The sequence below is a fragment of the Monodon monoceros genome, unplaced genomic scaffold (genome assembly GCF_005190385.1).
Source record: "Monodon monoceros isolate NGI ecotype Baffin Bay Population unplaced genomic scaffold, NGI_Narwhal_1 Super_Scaffold_10, whole genome shotgun sequence".
In the NCBI taxonomy this organism is placed as follows: domain Eukaryota; kingdom Metazoa; phylum Chordata; class Mammalia; order Artiodactyla; family Monodontidae; genus Monodon; species Monodon monoceros.
In genome coordinates, this window is record NW_021703766.1 from 51,153,470 (window position 1) to 51,173,457 (window position 19,988).

The window sequence follows — 19,988 nt, forward strand, 5'->3', positions numbered from 1 at the left end:
TTGTGGTCCAGTGGTTAAGGCTCTGCTCTTCCACTGCAGGGAGCATGGATTTGATCCCTGGTCGGGAAACTAAGATCCTGCATGCCACGCGGTGCAGCTAAAATAAATAAAATAATAAAATCTCTTGTGCCCTGATAGGCAGTGGTGAGTTGGTTCTTTGGGACATGAGTCCACCTTCTCCCCAGGTTGTTGGCCTCCTAAATAAAGCAACCTTTCCTTTCCTACCAACACTTGTCCCTGGAGTATTGACTTTCCAGCAGCAAGTAGCTGAACCTGAGTTTGGTAACACTACCATCTTAGTCCAAGCCACCATCTCTTCCCTGGGAATTGTAGCCTCCTAAGCATTTGCCTGTTCCCCTTCAGCCTCTTTCCTTCAATTTTTCTGTCCACAGCCATTGACGTGATCTTTTAAGAATGCAAATTGTGTTCTGTCCATCTCCTGATCAAAACCCTTTAGTGACTTCCTATTGCTTTTCAAAAAAAATCTGCCCTCTCCCCCATGTAACACTTTATTCAGGCAAAGATCAGCAATGGCTGCTACAACCATGAGGTGAGAGATGAGGTGGTCGGGGAACAGTGGCAAAGTCTCTCTGCTTAGATTACCAAGGAGAAAATGTCCTTTTACAAGGAGAGATCTATCAGTTAGCCCCTTGATCAGGTGGTCAAACTCAGCATCATAATAGTGGGGCTATCTGACATTATTGCACCTCCAGAGGTGATGCAATATGAAATCCGCAGTATCACCAGGGAAACATTCTTGCCCCAAATGCTCAATGTTAGTCTATTCAAACCTCAGACTCAATTTCCATGTTATAGGCAAAACAGAGGTTTTGGAACACACTAAACACCATGAGGAAATAATCAGACAAATCCAGAATGTGGGATATTCTACTGGAAACTGGTCTGAACTCTGGGGAAAAACCAACAACATATGGGAAAAAAAAGTGTGTGTGGGTGTGCATGTGTGTGTCTGTATTCTATATTAAAAGAGAATAAAGAGACGTGACAACCAAATACAATGCATGAAACTTGATTGGCTCCTGGTTCAGATTAAAACAAAATACTAGTGGGTCAATTGGGAAAATCTGAATAGGGACTGGATAAACTTTCTAAGAGGTGAAACTAGTTCTGTGGTTATGTAGAAGAATGCTTTTTTCTTGGGAGATGCATGGTGAAGTATTTAGAGGTGCAGTGCCGCAGCAATTTACTTTCCAGTGGTACAGAAAAAAAAACATTATTAAGGCAGGTTTAGCTTTATTTTCTTTAGATTTTTTATTTTGAAATAATTTTAGAATTATGGAAAACGTCAAAAACATAGTTCAGAGAGTTCCCATATACATACATAAAGCAAATATGTCAAAATATTTTAAACATATTAGTCACTTAAATGTTGTAATAATTTCTGTATTAGTAAACAGCCAATTGCATCTATCAAAAAACTTAAAATATTTACTTCTTACAGGTCTACAGGGCCCTAAATAACATGGCCACCAGTTCTCTGCTCTCTTGGCCAACCACCCAGGATTCCTGCCATCCTTCCTAAGTCAGGGCCTTTGCACTTGCTGTTAATCCCGCCCTGATCTCCTTTCCATCGGGCCTCTGTTCAAATGTCACCTCTTCAGAAGAGCCTTCCATTATCATCCTTTCTAAAATAGCTCCTCTTTCGCTGCCCAACACCCTACTCTCCCCTGTTTTTCTTTATTGTGCTGGCCACTATACGAAATTAAATTTATATTTTTAAATGCCTTTATTGTCTCCCTCAGTACAATGCAAGCTCCAAAAAGGAAAAGACTTTGCTTTAGTCACGTGCTATATCCCAGAGTCCAAACAAGGCCGAGCACACATTAGTCGCTCGATGAATAGTTACTTATTTAATAGGTTAGGCAATCACACCGTTCACAGAGGGATTCTTTGCCAAGCGGCGGAAGGGTAAAGCGGCCTACATGACGATATACGCATGCGCACAAGATCCGGGAAGTGTGTTAGGGGAAAGGGGTGGAGCATAGAGAGGAGTCTCGCGGACAGAGGCTGTTGGATCCCAGAGCGCGAGGTGGAAGAAGACGGCTTGGGGAGAAGCGCGCGTGCGCACTGTGACCAGCTTGCCGCGGCAAAGGCGTTTAAGGTGCCGGAAGGCGGTGGATAGTGGTCTTGCGCGTGCGCAGTGCCCGCGGCGGCCCCAGGCTTCCCGTGTGTGAGTTGTGGTGGATTCGCGCAGCGCGTGCGCAGTGCGAACGGCGGAGGGATTTGAGGCTGTTTCCACCCCGTGGCCTGTCGCGAGCCGAAGCCGCGCGGGCTCGTGAGCAGCGGCCTGGAGCGCGCGGTAGGCGAGCGATAGACACTGAGGGACGCGGACGCCGCCAGAGTCGAAGCCAGAGCCGGAGTATCTGCTGCTGAGGGTCCGCCGCAGCCGCCGCGAGCCCCCGGACCGTCGCTAGGCCGAGGAGGGCGCCGCGCGGCGGGTGAGTGTGACTTAGTGGCCTTACCGGGTGCGGGGCCGCTACCCACAAGCCCCTGCGGTGTGCCTCAGTCCCTTCCCCGCGGCCGGGTCCCCTTCCCGCGCCACTGCCATAGCACCTTTTTGCACCCCTTATCCAGAGTTCTCTGGTCACTTAGGCCCTCTTCCCATAGTCGCCCTCCTCTTCAGCGGTCACTTACCCACAGGCCCTTGCGGTGTGTTGCCTTTTTTTCCTTGCCTCCACCGACCCTTACCCATAATTCATTTCGCCTGTGGGGCCCACATTTATTCCTCACAACTCCCTGGCTTGAGGTTTGCTACTTTTGATCCCCTTCCTTGATCGGAGACTTCCTGCGACCCTCGCCCCATAACCTGTTATCCAAGGTATGGGACCACCAGCCGCCACTGCCTTGGACCTCCTTTCTCAGGATCCTTGATGCCCCCACAAGCTCCCAGGGACCCTCAGCCCCGCAATTCCTTGCTCAGGACTCTGAGACTTCACTACTCAAACCCTTTTTCAGTCTTTGTTTCCGTTATAGGCTTCAGCCCTCCTTCCAAAACCTGCTTTCTCATTCAGATTTATTCCTTTCCCTTGTGGTTTAGGAGCACTCTGTGCCCCTACAGAACTTGTTTTGATACTGAGATTTTGCCCCTATTTCCCTCTTTTCTTGGAAGTCAAGGGATTATAGGGGCCTTATCTCTCCCAGCCCACCCTCATATAATGTGGTCCTGCTTCTGCTCTCAGACTTGGCAAGATGACCCAGTTCCTGCCACCCAACCTTCTGGCTCTCTTTGCTCCCCGTGACCCCATCCCATACCTGCCACCCCTGGAGAAACTGCCACATGAAAAACACCACAATCAACCTTACTGTGGCATTGCGCCATACATCCGAGAGTTTGAGGTGAGTTCACTCAGCAGACTTGGGCTGGGTTGGGTTCTGGGGGCCGTGGGGCTGGATTGGGGAGTCCAGTCTCTGGCCAGTTTTCCAGCTGTGTGATTTAGGCAGGTGACTTTTATGCTCAGTTTCCCTGTCTTGATTGGGATGGATAATGCATCCCTTGTTGGTTTTTGTGGAAGTTCCGTAACTACCAGTTGAGGATTCAGGCTCTCGAGTTAGGTAGACCTTGGCACACCATTTAGCATCTGTGTGACCTTGGGCAAGTGGTGCATCCTCTTAGTGCTTTGATCGCTTCATCTATAGCAAGGGGATATTAGTATCTTCGCTGTAATATTGACGGAGAATTAACTGGAAATTTTATGTCATGGGGTTTGATCCTAAGCAGTCAGCAAATGTCAATGTTTATTATTATATTTATCATTTTTGTCACAGGGTGATATTTGTAAAGGGTTAGCACCAGGTGATGGGCTGCTTAAGGCTGTGGGCTTGAGAATTTCAGGATAAACACGAATAAACGACTTGTGCTCTTGGGCCTCAGTTTTTTCATTTGTGATATTGGGATAACAACTTCCACCTCTTAAGGTGTATCAGAGAGCACCTGAGAAATGCTGCCAGAAGTCAGAAGAAGAAAGTTCTGGCATCGAGTGGGAAAGGGGAGATGGAGGAAGTTGCAGAGCAGAAGTTAGTCGCGCGGTGACAGAAGATCGGCTCTTTAGTGGGATTTGCCACCCTCATTGAACTGGTACTTGGAAAATGTTGTTCGCCAGTTACACTAATTTAATGGCTACAGGCCAGTGGCAAACATGGGTTATGTGCCAGTTACTATTTGATGAAAGCTTGCTGAGGCCTTCAGGAACTGCTCTGGCCCTCAGAGGGTGTTCAGTTGTTTACCTCTGAGCACTGCCCTGTCAGCTCCTTTTGCTTCAGGCCTGGTGCCGATTCCTGTTTATGATTGAGGACAAATATGTTGCAGGTTGACTTTCTTGATAAATACAAGAGAGTTTCTTTCATTTTTCTAGTATTTTTAGAGAAAGACTACAAAGTAAAAAATCAAAACTTTTTGGTTAAGTTCAATGGGCATAAAACTCCTCTGTCAGATCGCTGTAGAAGTTTCTGAATACCAGTTCCTGGCTTCTCTACTCCTCTTGTCACAGACCAGTAACAGTTCACAGATAGCATTGGTCCATGGACCGTGCTTTGATCTGCTCCCTGGAACTGTCCGTGTTTGTTTGTGCGTGTGTGTGTGTAAACACGCAGGGGAGCGTGGCCAAGATATTTATTATTTCTTGGCTGGGTGTCTCTTGCTGTTTTCCCCTGTCCCTCCCACCCTGTCACCTCTTCTTGTTCCCAGGATCCTCGAGATGCCCCTCCTCCGACTCGAGCAGAAACTCGGGAGGAGCGCATGGAGAGGAAGGTATGTAGTGTCTGCCTTCTGGCCCCACGTCCTTTTTTGCCTCTTTCTTCAGGATGTTCCCTGACATCAGGGCACTTCTGTCTGTATTCAGTTGTCTACCTTTCTCCTGACAGAGACGGGAAAAGATTGAGCGGCGACAGCAGGAAGTCGAGACAGAGCTAAAAATGTGTAAGTCTCTCCTTCCTCCTTTCATCTCTCGTTCAAGCACTCCTGTGTTTCTCTCTGCCAGTCCACCCCAGGACTTTAATTTGGGAAAGCAGGTTGTGAGTTCACTCTTTTAACCCCACCGTTTACCATGCACTGTATTTGGTTTAGGCATTTAAGCAGGGGAGTGTGGAGTAAGGGTGGGCAGGAAAGGAGCCTGGTACCTTGGGCTGCGTCCTGTAGGGGCCTGCACTTGGAGGCGCTCCCGCAGCCCAGCCAGGTCTCACAGGGCGAGGCCGTGAGGCAGTTCTGGCTGCGCCGTAGCTCCCTGATCCTCGGGCTGCGGATGCTTCATCCCTTCCAGGCACACGAGGAATTGGAGTTTGGGATGGGGACCTTGTAGCCATTGACCAGACTTCACAAGAGGGTCGCCTATCGGTCTCCAATGGCCCTTTCTTGTTAGGGCGAGGGCTTTGTAGTTAGGACTTGGGTTTTCCTCCTATACTTGTGCGTCTGTGGTGAATCACTTCACTCAGAACCTTATTCCCTGGAGTGGCCCATTCCTCAAGGAGCTTATGCAAATGCTTCACAACTGAATACCTGGGCATCTAAATGAGAGCTATCTAAGCCCTCACTCTCACTGCCTTCCTGTCTTTTCTTGGACTCCTCAAAGGCATCTCAAACTCAGTGTCCAAACCACAATCAGGATTTCCTCTCCCCAACAACCTGGTCTTTGGATGTTTCCTTTGCTGGAACCTGGTCATCCAGCTTTGCAAATCATGACCTCAGTCATGACCACCCAGTTTGCTTTTAACAACTTCTTCTTGCTATTTCCCCAGCTTGTCACCAAAACCTATCCCTGTCACAAATCTGAGCCCTCTTCCTGTGTCCACCACCCAGGGCCCCTCTAGCCTGGACACGCAGTCTAATGTCTAACGGGGTTTACCTGCATCTCTGTCCCCACCAGGTTCTGGAGGGCTTTTTTTGTTTTTTTTTAATCTGTGCTGCACAGCCTGTGGGATCTTAGTTCCCTGACCAGGAATCGGACTCGCACCCTCTGCATTGGAAGTGCAAAGTCTTAACCACTGGACTGCCAGGGAAGTTCCCTCTGTGGGGCTTTTTAAAATACAACTCTGATTGTACCTTTCTCTGCTGACACCCTTTTGGTGGGGGAGGGCGCACTGCGCGACCTGCAGAATCCTAGTTCCCTAACGAGGGATTGAACCCGGGCCCTCGGCAGTGAAAGCGCAGAGTCCTAACCTCTGGACCGCCAGGGAATTCCCACACAGCCTCCTTTTGCTTTCAGCAAAAAGACTGGAGTCCCTTCCCTGCCCACTGGGGATGCATTCTGCCCATGCTCCCCTCCTGCTCCAGCCAGCACGGACCTCTTCCTTCCCAGATGCTCTCCTGTCACTGGGTCTTTGCCTGGGCTCTTCCCTCAGTCTCACATGATAATTGGTTTATATGGAGCTGCTCTTCGTATCTCTGTCAGCGTCACTCCTCAAGGAAGCCTTTCGTGACTTCCTTGCTCTGGTCCGAGTCCCCATGTACATTGAAAGCCCTGAGTCCTGCTGCAGGTTGGTCACTCCAGTCTGCAGGAAGGATTCACTGGTGAATATCTATCTTACGTTGGTTCATAGTTGCTCCAGGAAGGCAGGGTTTGGATGGAATTTGCTCACCATTGTGGCCCCAGCTCCTGTAGGACCTGGCTCACAGAACTGTTGGCAGCAGGTAACTTGGGGAACCTTTCAGCTCTGCTGCTGGGGCACACACCTTATAGTCTGACCCACATGAGTTGTTTGTTTTAATCTTTACTGGAGTATAATTGCTTTACAATGTTGTGTTAGTTTCTGTTGTAGAACAAAGTGAATCAACTATAAGTATACATATATCCCCATATCCTCTCCCTCTTGAACCTCCCTCCCACCCTCCCTGTCCCACCCCTCCAGGCGGTCACACAGCACCAAGCTGATCTCCCTGTGCTGTGCAGCTGCTTCCCACTAGCCATCCATTTGACATCTGGTAGTGTGTGTATGTCCATGCCACTCCCTCAGCTTGTCCCAGCTGCCCCTTCCCCCCCCCCCCCAGCCCGTGTCCTCAAGTCTGTTCTCTACGTCTGCATCTTTATTCCTGCCCTGCCGCTAGGTTCATCAGTACGGTTTTTTCGTAGATTCCGTATATGTGTGTTAGCATACGCTCTTTGTTTTTCTCTTTCTGACTTACTTCACTTTGTATGACAGGCTGTAGGTCCATCCACCTCATTACAAATAACTCAGTTTTGTTCCTTTTTATGGCTGAGTAATATTCCATTGCATATATGTGCCACATCTTCTTTATCTATTCATCTCTGACCCACATGAGTTTTAACCCCACCTCTGCCACTTACAGCTGTGTGGCCTTGGATAAGTCACTTCTCCTGTTGGAAATTGTTTTTCACACTTTAAAACGGGGATCCTGGCATGTTAAACAATACTGAGTATGCAGTCAGTCAAATTTAGAATGTGGGAAATTGTATAGGACAAACATGTGATCCAGTTTCTTTAACAAATGTTAAAAGGGTGGCAGGGGGCAGGGAGTGAACCAAATGGATTAAACAGTCAAAAGGCACCTCAACCAAATGGTAAGTGTGGAGCTTGTTTGGATCCTGATTTAAATGAGCCAACTGTAAAAATCCAGTTTTGAAACAGTCAAGGACATTTGAACACTGGGTCTTAGTGAAGTTAAGGAATTAACGTTGACTTTTTAAGTCATAATAGCAGTACCGTTGTTACTTTTTTTTTTAGTCTTTATTAGCAACTACAGTGGTATATCCGGGGTTTGACTTAAAATCCTGGTGGGGTTAGAGATGTAACAAGTGTAGCCACGTGGTGATAGCTGAAGCTGGTTCAGGGGGGTTCGTTACACTGTTCTCTATTTCCTTAAGTGTTTGAACTTCCCTGTGAAAGAAAAGGAAAAGGAAAGGATGGGTCAAGTATAGTAGGTTTTCTCTGCCCCTGAGAGCCTCCATCCCCAAGTATAGAAACATGCTGTGCCTTGTCACAGTTAACAGCTACCATTCAAGGGGACCTTACTCCTTGCTGAACACTTGATGTATTAAATATGTCATGATTTTGACTTACAGCTTCCAAGTGCAGCAGGGGTTATTACTCCCGCTTTTAAGACAGAAGATGGAGGTTTGTGGAGGCCGAGTATGTTTAGCAAGAGCAAGAGTTCTGAGATACTTTCTTCACCATCTCAAAGCCTAATGAGTTTTCTCAGCTCCACAGTCTAGTCCTTTGAGCCCCTGCTCTGGGCTGCTACCTACATAATCCCTTTAACCAAGGATTTCCCAAGGGCAGAGTTGCCAGCAGAGTGGAGTGGAGTGAGGGTGTGTGCCTGTTGACTGGTGAACTGCTCATCAACTTCAGTTCATTGTCACCCTCTTTTAGCTCAGATACGTGGGTACTATTGGCTCAGGTGCACTAGCTTTTACCTTTGGTCACACTCCTGGGCCTCTTGGTTAAGCAGAAACTATAGAGACTCATGTGGTGTGCCCGGGGTGGTTTCCCCTTTTGTCTGCCGGGCTCCTCCGGGCTGCCCATCAGGGAGCTCAGCGCTCTGCGGTCTGGCCTTCTTCCACTCCCCCAGGCAGTGATCGGGGTCCCACTGCACTGCTCCTGCTGTACCTGTTAGACCACCTGCTGCCTGGTGGTGTGAGGTTTATTTCCTGTTAAATACACCTTCAGGTCAAATGTTATCTCAATGAGGCCTTTCCTGACCTTCCCATTAAAATTCTTCTCCCCATCTGCTATTACCGGATAGAACTAGATGGTTGCCTTATTTACCTTGTTTACCTTCAGCCTCCCTCCAGTAACAGATGAGCTCCAAGAAGGCAGGCATCTTTTTTGTCTTTGTTGAGTCCCCAGCACCTATGGGAGTTTCAGGCACAAAGTGCTTAATAGATATCTGTTGGGTGAATGGATGCAGATTGAGACATTTGGGCACAGAAAATTACAACCCAAAGGGATGAGGTTTGGTGAGGAAGTGAGGGGCAGGCACAAAGATGGACTTGTTTTCAAAGGCTACCATCAGTTTCCAGGTAGTCATTCCCTTAAATTTGAGTTCAGTCTTCTATTTTCCAAGAAATTCCCTAAAGTCGTCCTGAACTTAGTTTATGTCTGCAGCCAGCCTCTCTCATGAGAAACAGATCTGTGACCTTTAATTCTCTGGCTTCTCTGAGAAGCTAACACGCAGGGTTCAGCCTGGGGCCTGGGCTGTGAGGTCAGGCTGGGGTGTAAAGCTGAGCTTGGCCTCTCTGCTGTCTGACACTTCTCCTCTTCCATGCCTCAGGGGTTGGTTGTATTTCCATTTGCAAAATGATGGTAAATAAGTCTCAGCCTCCAGCGGTGTCTGAGCCTAATTATGTGTTCAGTAAATTATTAACGTTATTCCTTTTCTTACGTTCTCATAGAATATGGCAAGTTCTTCAGAAAGTAGCACTGTATTGTAGAAGAACCGCCTCCACTGGCAATGGGCAGGGTGCCTTTGGGGCCCTGGCAGGAGTCAAGAGCCATTGTGTGTGCTGGGGCCGCCATACTTGGTGAAAAAGACTTCTTTCTTCCCAGGCCTGACCCATCAGAATCACCTATGGAGTTGGTTTTGTAATAAGAGTCTGGTTTCTGTCTGTGGATATGATTATTCCTCAGTGGTCTGGCGGTAGTAAGGCTGGGAGTAAGAATCTGACCCGCCTCTTGTGAGCTCCAGCGCCAGCCGTTGGTTCCTCCCTGAGGCCACAGGGCATAGGGCAGAAAGCAGGGCTTGGCCTCTGCTAGGCTTCCACTCCCAGTCTTAGGGTTGCTTGATCTCAGGTTTCCCCTGGGGCTGCAGTTGCAGGCCCTGCCTGTGGGTGGCACTGTGGCCCTGCAGGTGAGAGAGCAAGCTCAGTACCTGGAGGGATCAGGCTGCTTCTCCAGAGATGCCTCTTTGAGCTTAGTTACACCTGGGAGGGACCTGGGCCTCAGGATACATACGTCTGAAGTGGCAGTTAGGCTGGCCTCTGTCCTGTCAGCTTGAAGTCAGTCTTACCCCCTCCCTTCGTCAGCCTAAATCAGCCACTTAGATGAAGGCTGCTGTGCTTCGGAGAAACCAGGGCTCAGAGGGGCATGCCCAAGGTGGCCAGGTGACCAAAAGTTCTGGGTCTCTGCCCGTCGGTCTGTTTCTGTCTTGCTCTATGATACTGTTGGCACCTTCTACTTAGAAGTTCTTTTTTTTCCTGCACAGGGGACCCTCACAATGATCCCAATGCTCAGGGTGATGCCTTCAAGACTCTCTTTGTGGCTAGAGTGGTGAGTCCCCAGCTCCCAATCCCTGGAGCCTCAGAGGAGTCTGGAACCCTGGACTGCTGAGAGCTTGGGTGTGGGCAGTAGACTAGGTCCCGGGGATGTTCTGAGGGCTTCTCCCACTTAACTTCATTTCTGTCTACTTGTAGAACTATGACACGACAGAATCCAAGCTCCGGAGAGAGTTTGAGGTGTACGGACCCATCAAAAGAGTGAGTGGACTGGGGCGCGGGGAGTTTGAGTTGGACGTGTGTGGAGGGAGGGAGGAGGCTGGCTCCCAGCCCTGAGGATGCATTGCCTCATTTCTGGCTTCGGAGTCCATAGCCTGGGTTTCTATCCTGACTGCACTTCCATGCGGTAGACTTGGGACAGCAGAAGGACAGCAAAGAGGTAGTGACTACTTGCTGCTGATTTAGAGCACAGGTCGGCAAACTACAAAGTTGGGTTTTGTAAATAAAGTTTTGTTGGTATCCAGCCAGGCCCATTTGTTTACTGTTGTTTGCGGCTGCTATTGCCGTAAGGCGGAGTCGGTCGGGCAGAAAGAGACCGTATGGCCCTCAGAGCTGGAAATACCTGCTGTCTTCTCTATACCTGTATAGAAAATGTATGTTGATTCTTGTTTTAGAACAAGCCTTCATGTTTAACTGACATTTCTTCATTTAATTTAAATGTTCTGGGCTGTAGCAAGGGCTTGAGGTCATCGTGCGCATAAACTGTGAAGCCCAGGGCCATTAGAGCAGCAGTCACTCTGGGTCCTTGAAGGGACGGAGAGAGGGTCTGAGGTGTCTGTCGCTGGCATCACCCAGCCCAGGGCCTGGCATACGGGCTGTGTGATTGACGGTGGGATTTCCGTGTGTCAGAGCTGACCTCTGCCCCCCAGATACATATGGTCTACAGTAAGCGGTCAGGAAAGCCCCGGGGCTATGCCTTCATCGAGTACGAACACGAGCGAGACATGCATTGTGAGTACCTCCCGCCTGCGCCCTGCCCTCTGACCCTCTCTCTTCTCTGCTGCCCCAGCCCCTTCCCATCGTCTGTCCCTGCCCCCCTCCCTGCCAAACCTGACATTAGCAATGTCTCTCTCCTCCTCCCTCTGTTTCTGATATATCTTTTTTTTTTTTATATACGTGTTTTTTTAAAAACAAAAACCAAAATCCCCCACAACGTGTGTGTGTGTGTGAACCCGGGGAGGTAAGTGTCACACGTTGAACCTCAGGGGCAAGGAGGGAGCCGGGCGGCGGCTGGGGCTAGCGGGAGGTGGGGGGAGGGGTCGGAGTTTCGGGGAGCCTTTCCCCGTTCCCCCCCCCCCCCGAGTTGGGAGCGGCCAGGCTAGAATGAGGACTGGCCTTTGAACCTGCCCTCTCTTCCCCCGGCTGAGCTGGGGCTGGGCCACCCGACCCTCCGCCTCCCCACCCCGGCCCCCGCCCTGCTCCTCAGCGGGCAGTGGGCTGGTTGGCGTGTTCAGCGCCTGCCCCCACATCTCCAGAGCCCCCTTTGAGGCCGCGGCGGCGTCCACGTGGGCAGGGATGGGTGGGTGGGGGCGGGCAGGGCTGCGGCGTGTCCAGGGGCCGCCGTATTAATTGACTGTTCTTATTGTCACTGCAGCCACCACGCAGCTGGCTTGCAGCTGATGCTTACGCTCCCCTTACAACACCTCAGTGTATGGTTGGTATAAGGGTTTGTATCATGGGTAAGATCATTCAGCACCGCACACCAGCCCAGCTTAGCCAGGCAGCTCAGGAGCAGCGAGGCATCCCTCCTCCCATCCCCAGGCGCCCCCTCAGCCTCCCCGCACCCAGAGCCCTTTCCTCGTTTGGGTGCCCTTGGTCCCATCTGCCCCCCATCCATCTGCTCTCCAGTAATCCTGCTGATCCCAGGAGGGGAGAGATGAACCCCAACGGGAAAGGCAGTTGGGCTCGACCCAGCCCCCTGACTTACCTGGCTTCATGACGTCAGTGGCAAGGTGGCGGGAATACTGAAGACGGGATGCACGGGGACCGGGGCTCCATGTGGAACCCTTCAGCCCTCCCCTCCCTGCCCCTGCGCCTTCGCGGGGCTGTCACTGTGGTGGCCCTGGAGAATCGTTTTGCTTGCTAGATTCGGGGTGCTCTGCCCCCTTCCTGTCTGCCTTATCATGGTTGAGGCCTCCCGAGAGGCCGTGGAGCCCAGCGGCCCACCTGCTCTCTGGAGTGCATGGGATTGGGGACTGGGGTGCGGGAGGGTTCGAGTGACAGGCCGTAAGCAGCAGAAGGTGGTGTAGATTTTCCTGAAGACCCTTCCACTGTCTAGAGACCTAAGAGAGGGAGAGAGAGTGAAGCCTAGAAATACACACGTCACATGTTTTCTCTGCTGTTACTCCCGGGTTGGGCCTCTTCTGGGGTTTGGGACACAACCAGAGCAGGGTTCCTTCGCTTGACGGTGTTCCCAGCCCTTAACTTCCTTCCCCTACCACCCTCCTCTGGGTTCAGGGGCCAAGCGGCCCCTCCCCCTCGGATCATGGGCAGCACTCCATCTCCTGGACCCCCAAGGCTGTCCCCTTGGGTGCCAGCCTTTGGGCTGAAGCAGGTGGTGGGAGGGAGTGTGGAGTTCGAGGTGGAGAAGTCATTCCACGTGCTGAGAGGGGGTGGGCGTGTGCCTAGTTCAGCATGGACTTTACTGGGGAAAGGTGAAGGTGGACAGGTTTGCCAAGGCCTCCCTAGCCTTCTTTTTAAAATCAAACAAGATAGTCCCACGGCTTTCCAGCTCCCAGACTTGATGTTAACCCTTGTCTCCCCCTCTTTCAAGGCCTCCGTGAGGTTTCTTTGGGGTCCACCACTTCCTCTGCCTGTCTCCAGGTGGTGCAGGAGATGTGGTTCCTCTCCCCCTCCGTGGCTCCCTAGAATCCCTTCCCTGTAGCTTTAGCTGACCCCGTGGTGGTGGGTGTGGGGTCTGTGCGCGTGCTCAGGTAAGCTTGGGGGCTCCAGGTAAGCGGTCCCGTGTCCCCCCCCGGGAAGCCCGCCTCCTCGCCAGGCCCCCAGGAGTTGCCGAGCCCCCCCCCATCCCGCTCGGTTTGGACACCCGCAAGGCCGGCATCGGTAAATGGCACCTTTTTCTCTTCCTCTGGTTGTTATTTGGGGGGGAGAGGGCTGGGGCGGGGCCGGGTATTGTGGCTGGTTGAGGACAACCCCCTAGGCCAGGTCTGGGGGTGGGGAATAGGGACTTTTTTGGCCTTCCCGACAGCCCCACGTGAGACAGGCCGGGGATCAGGCCTGTCCTTTGCTGTGCCCTGCCCGAGAGCAGGACGTGCCTCTCCCCGCATCTCCCCCTCTACTCCTCACCCTTCCCGAGAGGCTCAGGCTGGGCTTGGCCTCCCGGCGTGTGTTGAGCTGGGGGTGTGGAGTGAGATGGGACAGGGGCTGGGGTTGGGTGGCAGTCATCTCAGGTAAGGCAGGAATTTTCAGTAGCACCGCACATCTCCCGTGCCTCCCTCCACTTGCCCTCTCCCCCGCCTGCTGTAGGGGCCCCTCCAGGCCCCCGGGAGCACCATAACCCGCCCTTCTGCTCCCTGCCATCTCCTAAAGATTTCTCCCACCCCCCCCCCTTCTGGTTCATTTTCTGTTCTGATGTCTGTTCCCCCCACGCTCACCCTCCCCCCAAAAAAAACCACAGAAAAAGGAAACCGGTGTGAACTGGGGTGCAGAGCGGCCCGGCTGGGCCTCCTCCCCCAGCATGATGTTTTAGGGTGCATGCCTGGGGTTGTGGAGGAACCCTCCCCCACAGCAGAGTCCAGCCTTGAGTTAACCTCCAGTTTCTTTGCAGCGACTTTGGCCACCTTGGCAGGAGGGGGCTGCTCTGTCGAGTGGGAGTAGGAATGGCCTGGGAGCCCAGGGGGGTGGTTAGGGTCAGGATGGTGCCTGGGAGTGGTCTCGCCCCCCCCAATGGTGATTGGGGGTTGGTAAGGAAGCAGGTGCTGAGATGGAGCAGGCCCCTCCTGGTTTGCGAGAGGGTTGGTCTGGCTGTCGGTTGCCTGGCTGTCTGGTGGGCATGTGTGTCTGTGTGTGCGCGTGTGTAAGTGTGTGGATGGGGACACGGCTGGGGGGTGGGGATGCCACAGAGCTGTGCTTTAGCCTGACTAGAGGACCCTCTGGGGACTCCTCCCCCTTCCCCTCCCCCTCCCCACATCTGTTGCAGCCGCTTACAAGCACGCAGACGGCAAGAAGATTGATGGCAGGAGAGTCCTCGTGGACGTGGAGAGGGGCCGCACGGTGAAGGGCTGGAGGCCCCGGCGGCTAGGTGAGCACATCCTGCACAGGCTGGGCTCTGTGTCCTGCTGGCTGCTTTCTCACCTCTCTCTTCTGTACCCTCTGCTGCTTTCTGTCTTCTCTTCCTCTCCCAGCTGCTCACGTGCTCTCTCCCTCTCTCTAGCTCAGCCTTTCTCGTCACCATCTTTCTCCTGGTCTGGTTTCTTACTCTGGGTTACTAGTTAGGAGCAAGAGTACTGTGGTTGAGAAGCCAGTCTGGGATCAGATTCCAGCTTACGTACTTCCTGGCTGGTGGATCTTCTCTTCCTCCTGCCTCATTTTCCCCATCCTGGAAAGTGGGAATAACGGCAAGAGTTAGTGAGCTCAGCATCTCAGATAGCCAGCTTGGCAAGCGGCGTACGGTCGGGCTTGTGAAAGTCACTCTCTCGTCCACTTACCCTTTGCTCCTGCTCGTTCATTCATTCATTCATTGATTCAGCAAACGCCAGTTTGGTCACCAGCTGTGTACCAGGCTTCTAGTCAAGAGCAAGACATACATAGTCTCTGCCCTCAGAGCCTTCTGCATCCCGTCCCCCCCACTCTCTGTCTCTAATTTGTCAATCGCCATCTCAGTCAAGGTCAGTTTGGTAGCAAGCACCAGAAATACATTTGAGCTTCCTAAAGCATAAAGGGGACTTGTTGATACAGAATCCCAGTGTCTTGGAGCCCAGAGACAGGCAATGCCTGTGGGCCTCAAGAGGACCTGGAAGCCGAACCTGAACGGTCAAGAGCCGCCCTTGGCATTTCTGCAGCTTGCTTCTGCCTTGTCCGCTGTTCGTGTGGACTGCTCTCTTCTGTGTCTCTCCGCACTGGCCCAGTGTGGCATTCCACAGCCCAGTCCTTGATGAGTCTCTCTACGCTTTGGGGCGGGTGGATCTAAGTGGCTCAGCATTGGACCTGGACCTGGGGCTGAGGTCCTGCCATCCAAACATGGCTGTTGAGGGCCAACTCCTATGAGGGTGAGTGACACGGTTGTCAGAGAAAATGATCTTCCCTGTGCAGACACCCCCGGTGGCTCCAGGACCCTCTGCTCTTATTTCTGCCTCCCAGCCCGCTGTCGTGATGCTTGACTTGCCTTTGTTGAGTAGACCACACACTCAGTCTGCCGAGTCTCTGAACTTAACAGATGGGTTCTTATCTCACTCTCTGGTTTCTCTGGGGTGGAGTGAGTCCTTCAGAGTCTGCTGTTTCCGACTTTCTGATGGTGACACCTGGTGCATCTTGACCCAGTGCATTGCTACATGCAAAAAAATACATTTAACCCGAACAGAAGTGTTATGAAACTATCTTTTCTACAGGCAGTGTATACTAGTATTTTATATTCTGTTGCTTTATTATTATTATTTTTAATATATTGGTTGCTACCAATCACATTTAATGATGTGATCCATTGCTGGGTTGTGACCTGAAAATTGAAAACACTAGTCTCTTCTGCCCCATACCTGTGATATTCCAGAAGCCTGGTCGGTTGCTTGTCCCTATTTGAATGTCTTTGATATCCAGGCCGCCTCTTTTCCTTTTTCACCCTCGTTGCTGAAAGTCATTCCTTATATGGAACCCCAGCCCACCTCACTGAAGCTTCCTTCCAGGCAGTGTGGGGCAGAAGCGTGCGTGAGAGGGCAGCTTCCTGGGTCTCAGCTCTGCCCTTCCTTGCAGAGTCACCCCGGGCAGGTGGCTTTATCTGAGATTGTTTCCCCGTCTGAAGAAGGAGACCGTCCACTACTCCTTATAGCTGTTCAGTCATTTGACTGCTTGCTGCACATACGATTTTATATCCGGGATGCTGTACCACGTACAGTTACAGCGAGCAGAGCCAGACATCGTCCTGACTTTGATGGTGCGTTACAGGCTGGTGGGAGAGGCAGCTGTTAACTCACACATGTACATGTAAAATCGGAAATTCCACCTGAAGTTCTGAGAAGGAAACGTATGTGAGTCGTGGAGAACAGCTTCATCTGGTAGGTCAGGGCAGGCTTACTGAGGAAGCGTTGTTTGGGTTAATGTGTGAAGGGGTAAGTAGCAGTTAACTAGACAAGGGAAATGAGATTCCAGGTAAAGAGGTGAATGATCCCCAAAACTGGGGCAGGAAGGAAATGGAGACCATGAGGAGATCTAGGACGTGGAGAGCCAGGGCGCCTTGCTCTAAAGGCAGGAAGGAGCCAGCCATCTGACGGACGTTGCTTTAGGCTGTGGGGAGCCATTGGTGGCTTTGGAGCAGATCATGTTTTCAGTTAGAAAGACCATTGCCGTGCCTTCGGGTGAGGGTGAGGATGACTGGAAGACAGGATTTGCCAGGAGGCTGTGCGCGTCTGTAGTGGTGAAGATGGTGAGCTTTGGAGTCAATTACAGGAGCTCCCAGCTCGCGCTGTGGAAGTCCTCTGATCTCTGAAGAGCGTGCGTGTTGTGTTAGAGAAGTGCGGCAGAAGGTCCTCACGGCACCTGGCCCCGTAGGCGCCGGCAGAGGTGCTTGGTGGCCTTTGCCGCGCCCCTTGCTGCCTCTCGCTCGCCCTGCTGTGGGCCCCGCCCGGACTAACCCGCTGTGGTCTGCCCCCGCCCCCAGGAGGTGGCCTAGGCGGAACCCGGAGAGGTGGCGCTGACGTCAACATCCGGCACTCCGGCCGGGACGACACCTCCCGCTACGATGAGAGGTGAGATTGGGCAGCCGGTGTCCTGGGACGGGGGCGGTCAGTGGGGGAGCCCTGCCGCAAACCTCTGCCCACCTCATCCAGGCCCGGCCCCTCCCCGCTTCCCCACAGGGACCGGGACCGGGACCGCGAGCGGGAGCGCAGGGAGCGGAGCCGCGAGCGAGACAAGGAGCGAGAACGACGACGCTCCCGCTCTCGGGACCGGCGGCGGCGCTCGCGGAGTCGTGACAAGGAGGAGCGGCGGCGCTCCAGGGAGCGGAGCAAGGACAAGGACCGGGATCGGAAGCGGCGCAGCAGCCGGAGCCGTGAGCGGGCGCGGCGGGAGCGGGAACGCAAGGAGGAGCTGCGAGGCAGCGGAGGTGGCGGCGACATGGCAGAGCCCTCCGAGGCCGGCGACGCGCCTCCTGAAGACGGGCCTCCCGGGGAGCTGGGTCCCGACGGCCCCGATGGCCCGGAGGAGAAGGGCCGGGATCGGGATCGGGAGCGCCGTCGGAGCCACCGGAGCGACCGGGAGCGGCGCCGGGACCGCGATCGCGAGCGCGATCGGGAGCACAAGCGGGGGGAGCGGGGTGGTGAACGGGGCAGGGATGAGGCGCGAGGTGGGGCGGGTGGCGGTGGGCAGGACAACGGGCTGGAGGGCCTGGGCAGCGACGGCCGAGACATGTACATGGAGTCCGAGGGAGGTGACGGGTACCTTGCTCCAGAGAACGGGTATTTGATGGAGGCTGCGCCAGAGTGAAGAGAGCCTCCCACCGGTTGATTGGACGTGTTCCTACCCTCCCTGTTGCTGTCATCCTCTCCCCAAACCTTCTTGGTCACCACTTAAGTTTGCCAGCCAAGGGTAGGAGTCTCCTTATTTGTTCTGGTGTCTTGGATTTAAAAATAAAATTAATTTCTTGTTGATAATGGGCATTTGGTTTTTTCACTGCTCTTACTTTCTTACCCAGAAGAGAGTCACCTTCTGCCTTTTGATAGCCCTGCTTTGGTTGGTTTTCACTTGAGCTTTATGACCTAAGGCTGCGGCTAGCCCTGGTACACCAGAGCTGTTTCAGATGGGGTAAGGAAGCCCTCCCTAAGGGTCCTTGATCCCTTTGTATCTTTCCTTTTTTACGTCTCTCCCACGCATTCCCCGTGCGGCTGTTCATACCCCTGTCTTGGTGCGGGGATGGGGCTTAGGCATTAGAATACTCGGTGGAAGCTACAGCTTTGTGTGAAAGGGAAGCTGTTAGTCTGAGTTGGAGAGCAGGAAGAAGGGTGAGGAAATGAAACGAGAGCAATGTATAAAAGAACATTCTGTAATACCGTATACAGAAATAAACTCAAAATGGATTAAAGACCTAAAGGTAAGACCGGATACTATAAAACTAGAGGAAAACAGAACACACTTTGCCATAAATCGCATTGAAATTTTTTTGGTTCTGACTCCTAGAGTAATAGAAACAAAAGCAAGAATAAACAGTTGGAACCTAATGAAAAGCTTTTACACAGCAAAGGAAAGAAACAAAATGAAAAGACAACCTGTGGAATGGGGGAACATATCTGCAAATGATGCGACTGACAAGGGAGTAATTTCCAAAATATACAAACAGCTCGTTCAGCTCAATAGAAAAAATACAAACCCAGTCAAAAATGGGCAGAAGATCAAAACAGACATCTCTCCAAAGAAGACAGCGATGGCCAACAGACCGGTAAAGATGCTCAACATCACATTGCTAATTTAGAGAAATGCAAGTCAACCACAACGAGAGATCACCTCACACCAGTCAGAATGGCCATCACCAAAAGTCTACAAATAAATGCTGGAGAGGGTGTGGAGCAAGGGGAAGCCTCCCACACTGTTGGTGGGAATGTAAATTGGTGAAGCCACTATGGAGAACCGTATGGAGGTTCCTTAAAAAACAGTCACCACATGATCCAGCAATCCCTGGGCATATATCTGGAGAAAACTCTAACTTGAAAAGACACATGTACCCCAATGTTCATAGGACTATTTACATAGCTGAGGGAATTCCTTGGCGGTCCAGTGGTTAGGACTCTGCACTTCCACTACAGGGATCATGGGTTTGATCCCTGGTTGGGGAGATCCTGCTTGCTGCATGTCAGGGAGCTAAGATCACACAAGCCTTGGGGCCAAAAAAACCAATAAAGACTTCAAAAATAGTCCATGTCAAAAAAAAAAAAAAAGTCTATATATTCCATGGAATATTATTACTCAGCCATAAAAAAGGAAAGGAATAATGCCGTTTGCAGCAACACGGATGGACCTAGAGATTATCATACTAAGTGAAGTAAATCAGACAGAGGAAGATAGATAGCATTATGATAACGCTTATATGTGGGATTTTAAAAAATGATACAAATGAACTTATGTACAAAACAAATAGACTCACAGACATAGAGAACTTTTCAATGGGGAAAGGGGGAGGGATAAATTAGGAATTCGGGATTAACAGATACTATACAGAAAATAAACAACAAGGACCTACTGCATAACTCAGGGAACTATATTCAGTGTCTTGTAATAACCTATAATGGAGGGACTTCCCCGGTGGCGCAGTGGTTAAGAAGCCACCTGCCAATGCAGGGGACACGGGTTCGAGCCCTGGTCCGGGAAGATCCCACATGCCGCGGAGCAACTAAGGCTGTGCGCCACAACTACTGAGCCTGTGCTCTAGAGCCCGCGAGCCACAACTACTGAGCCGGCGTGCCACAACTACCGAAGCCCACATGCCTAGAGCCCGTGCTCCACAGCAAGAGACGCCACCGCAACGAGAAGCCCACGCACCACAACGAAGCATAGCCCCTGCTCGCCACAACTAGAGAAAGCCCGGGC

The 19,988-nt window shown here is 51.9% G+C and overlaps 1 protein-coding gene across 2 annotated transcripts; it reads left to right on the forward strand.

Annotated features, from left to right (window-relative positions):
- Nucleotides 1-2,216: 2,216 nt before the first annotated feature.
- Nucleotides 2,217-18,067, forward strand: SNRNP70 (small nuclear ribonucleoprotein U1 subunit 70). Of its 2 annotated transcripts, none has more exons than XM_029240073.1 (10): nucleotides 2,217-2,459; nucleotides 3,201-3,357; nucleotides 4,706-4,768; nucleotides 4,882-4,936; nucleotides 10,172-10,236; nucleotides 10,380-10,442; nucleotides 11,111-11,192; nucleotides 14,401-14,502; nucleotides 17,071-17,158; nucleotides 17,267-18,067. In XM_029240073.1, the coding sequence occupies exons 2-10, from the start codon at nucleotides 3,211-3,213 to the stop codon at nucleotides 17,892-17,894; spliced, it is 1,293 nt and encodes a 430-aa protein (XP_029095906.1). In that variant the 5' UTR covers nucleotides 2,217-2,459; nucleotides 3,201-3,210; the 3' UTR covers nucleotides 17,895-18,067. The 2 variants fall into 2 exon arrangements, with proteins under 2 accessions (XP_029095906.1, XP_029095900.1); XM_029240067.1 differs by having other exon boundaries at nucleotides 17,240-18,061.
- The last annotated feature ends 1,921 nt before the right edge of the window (nucleotides 18,068-19,988 follow it).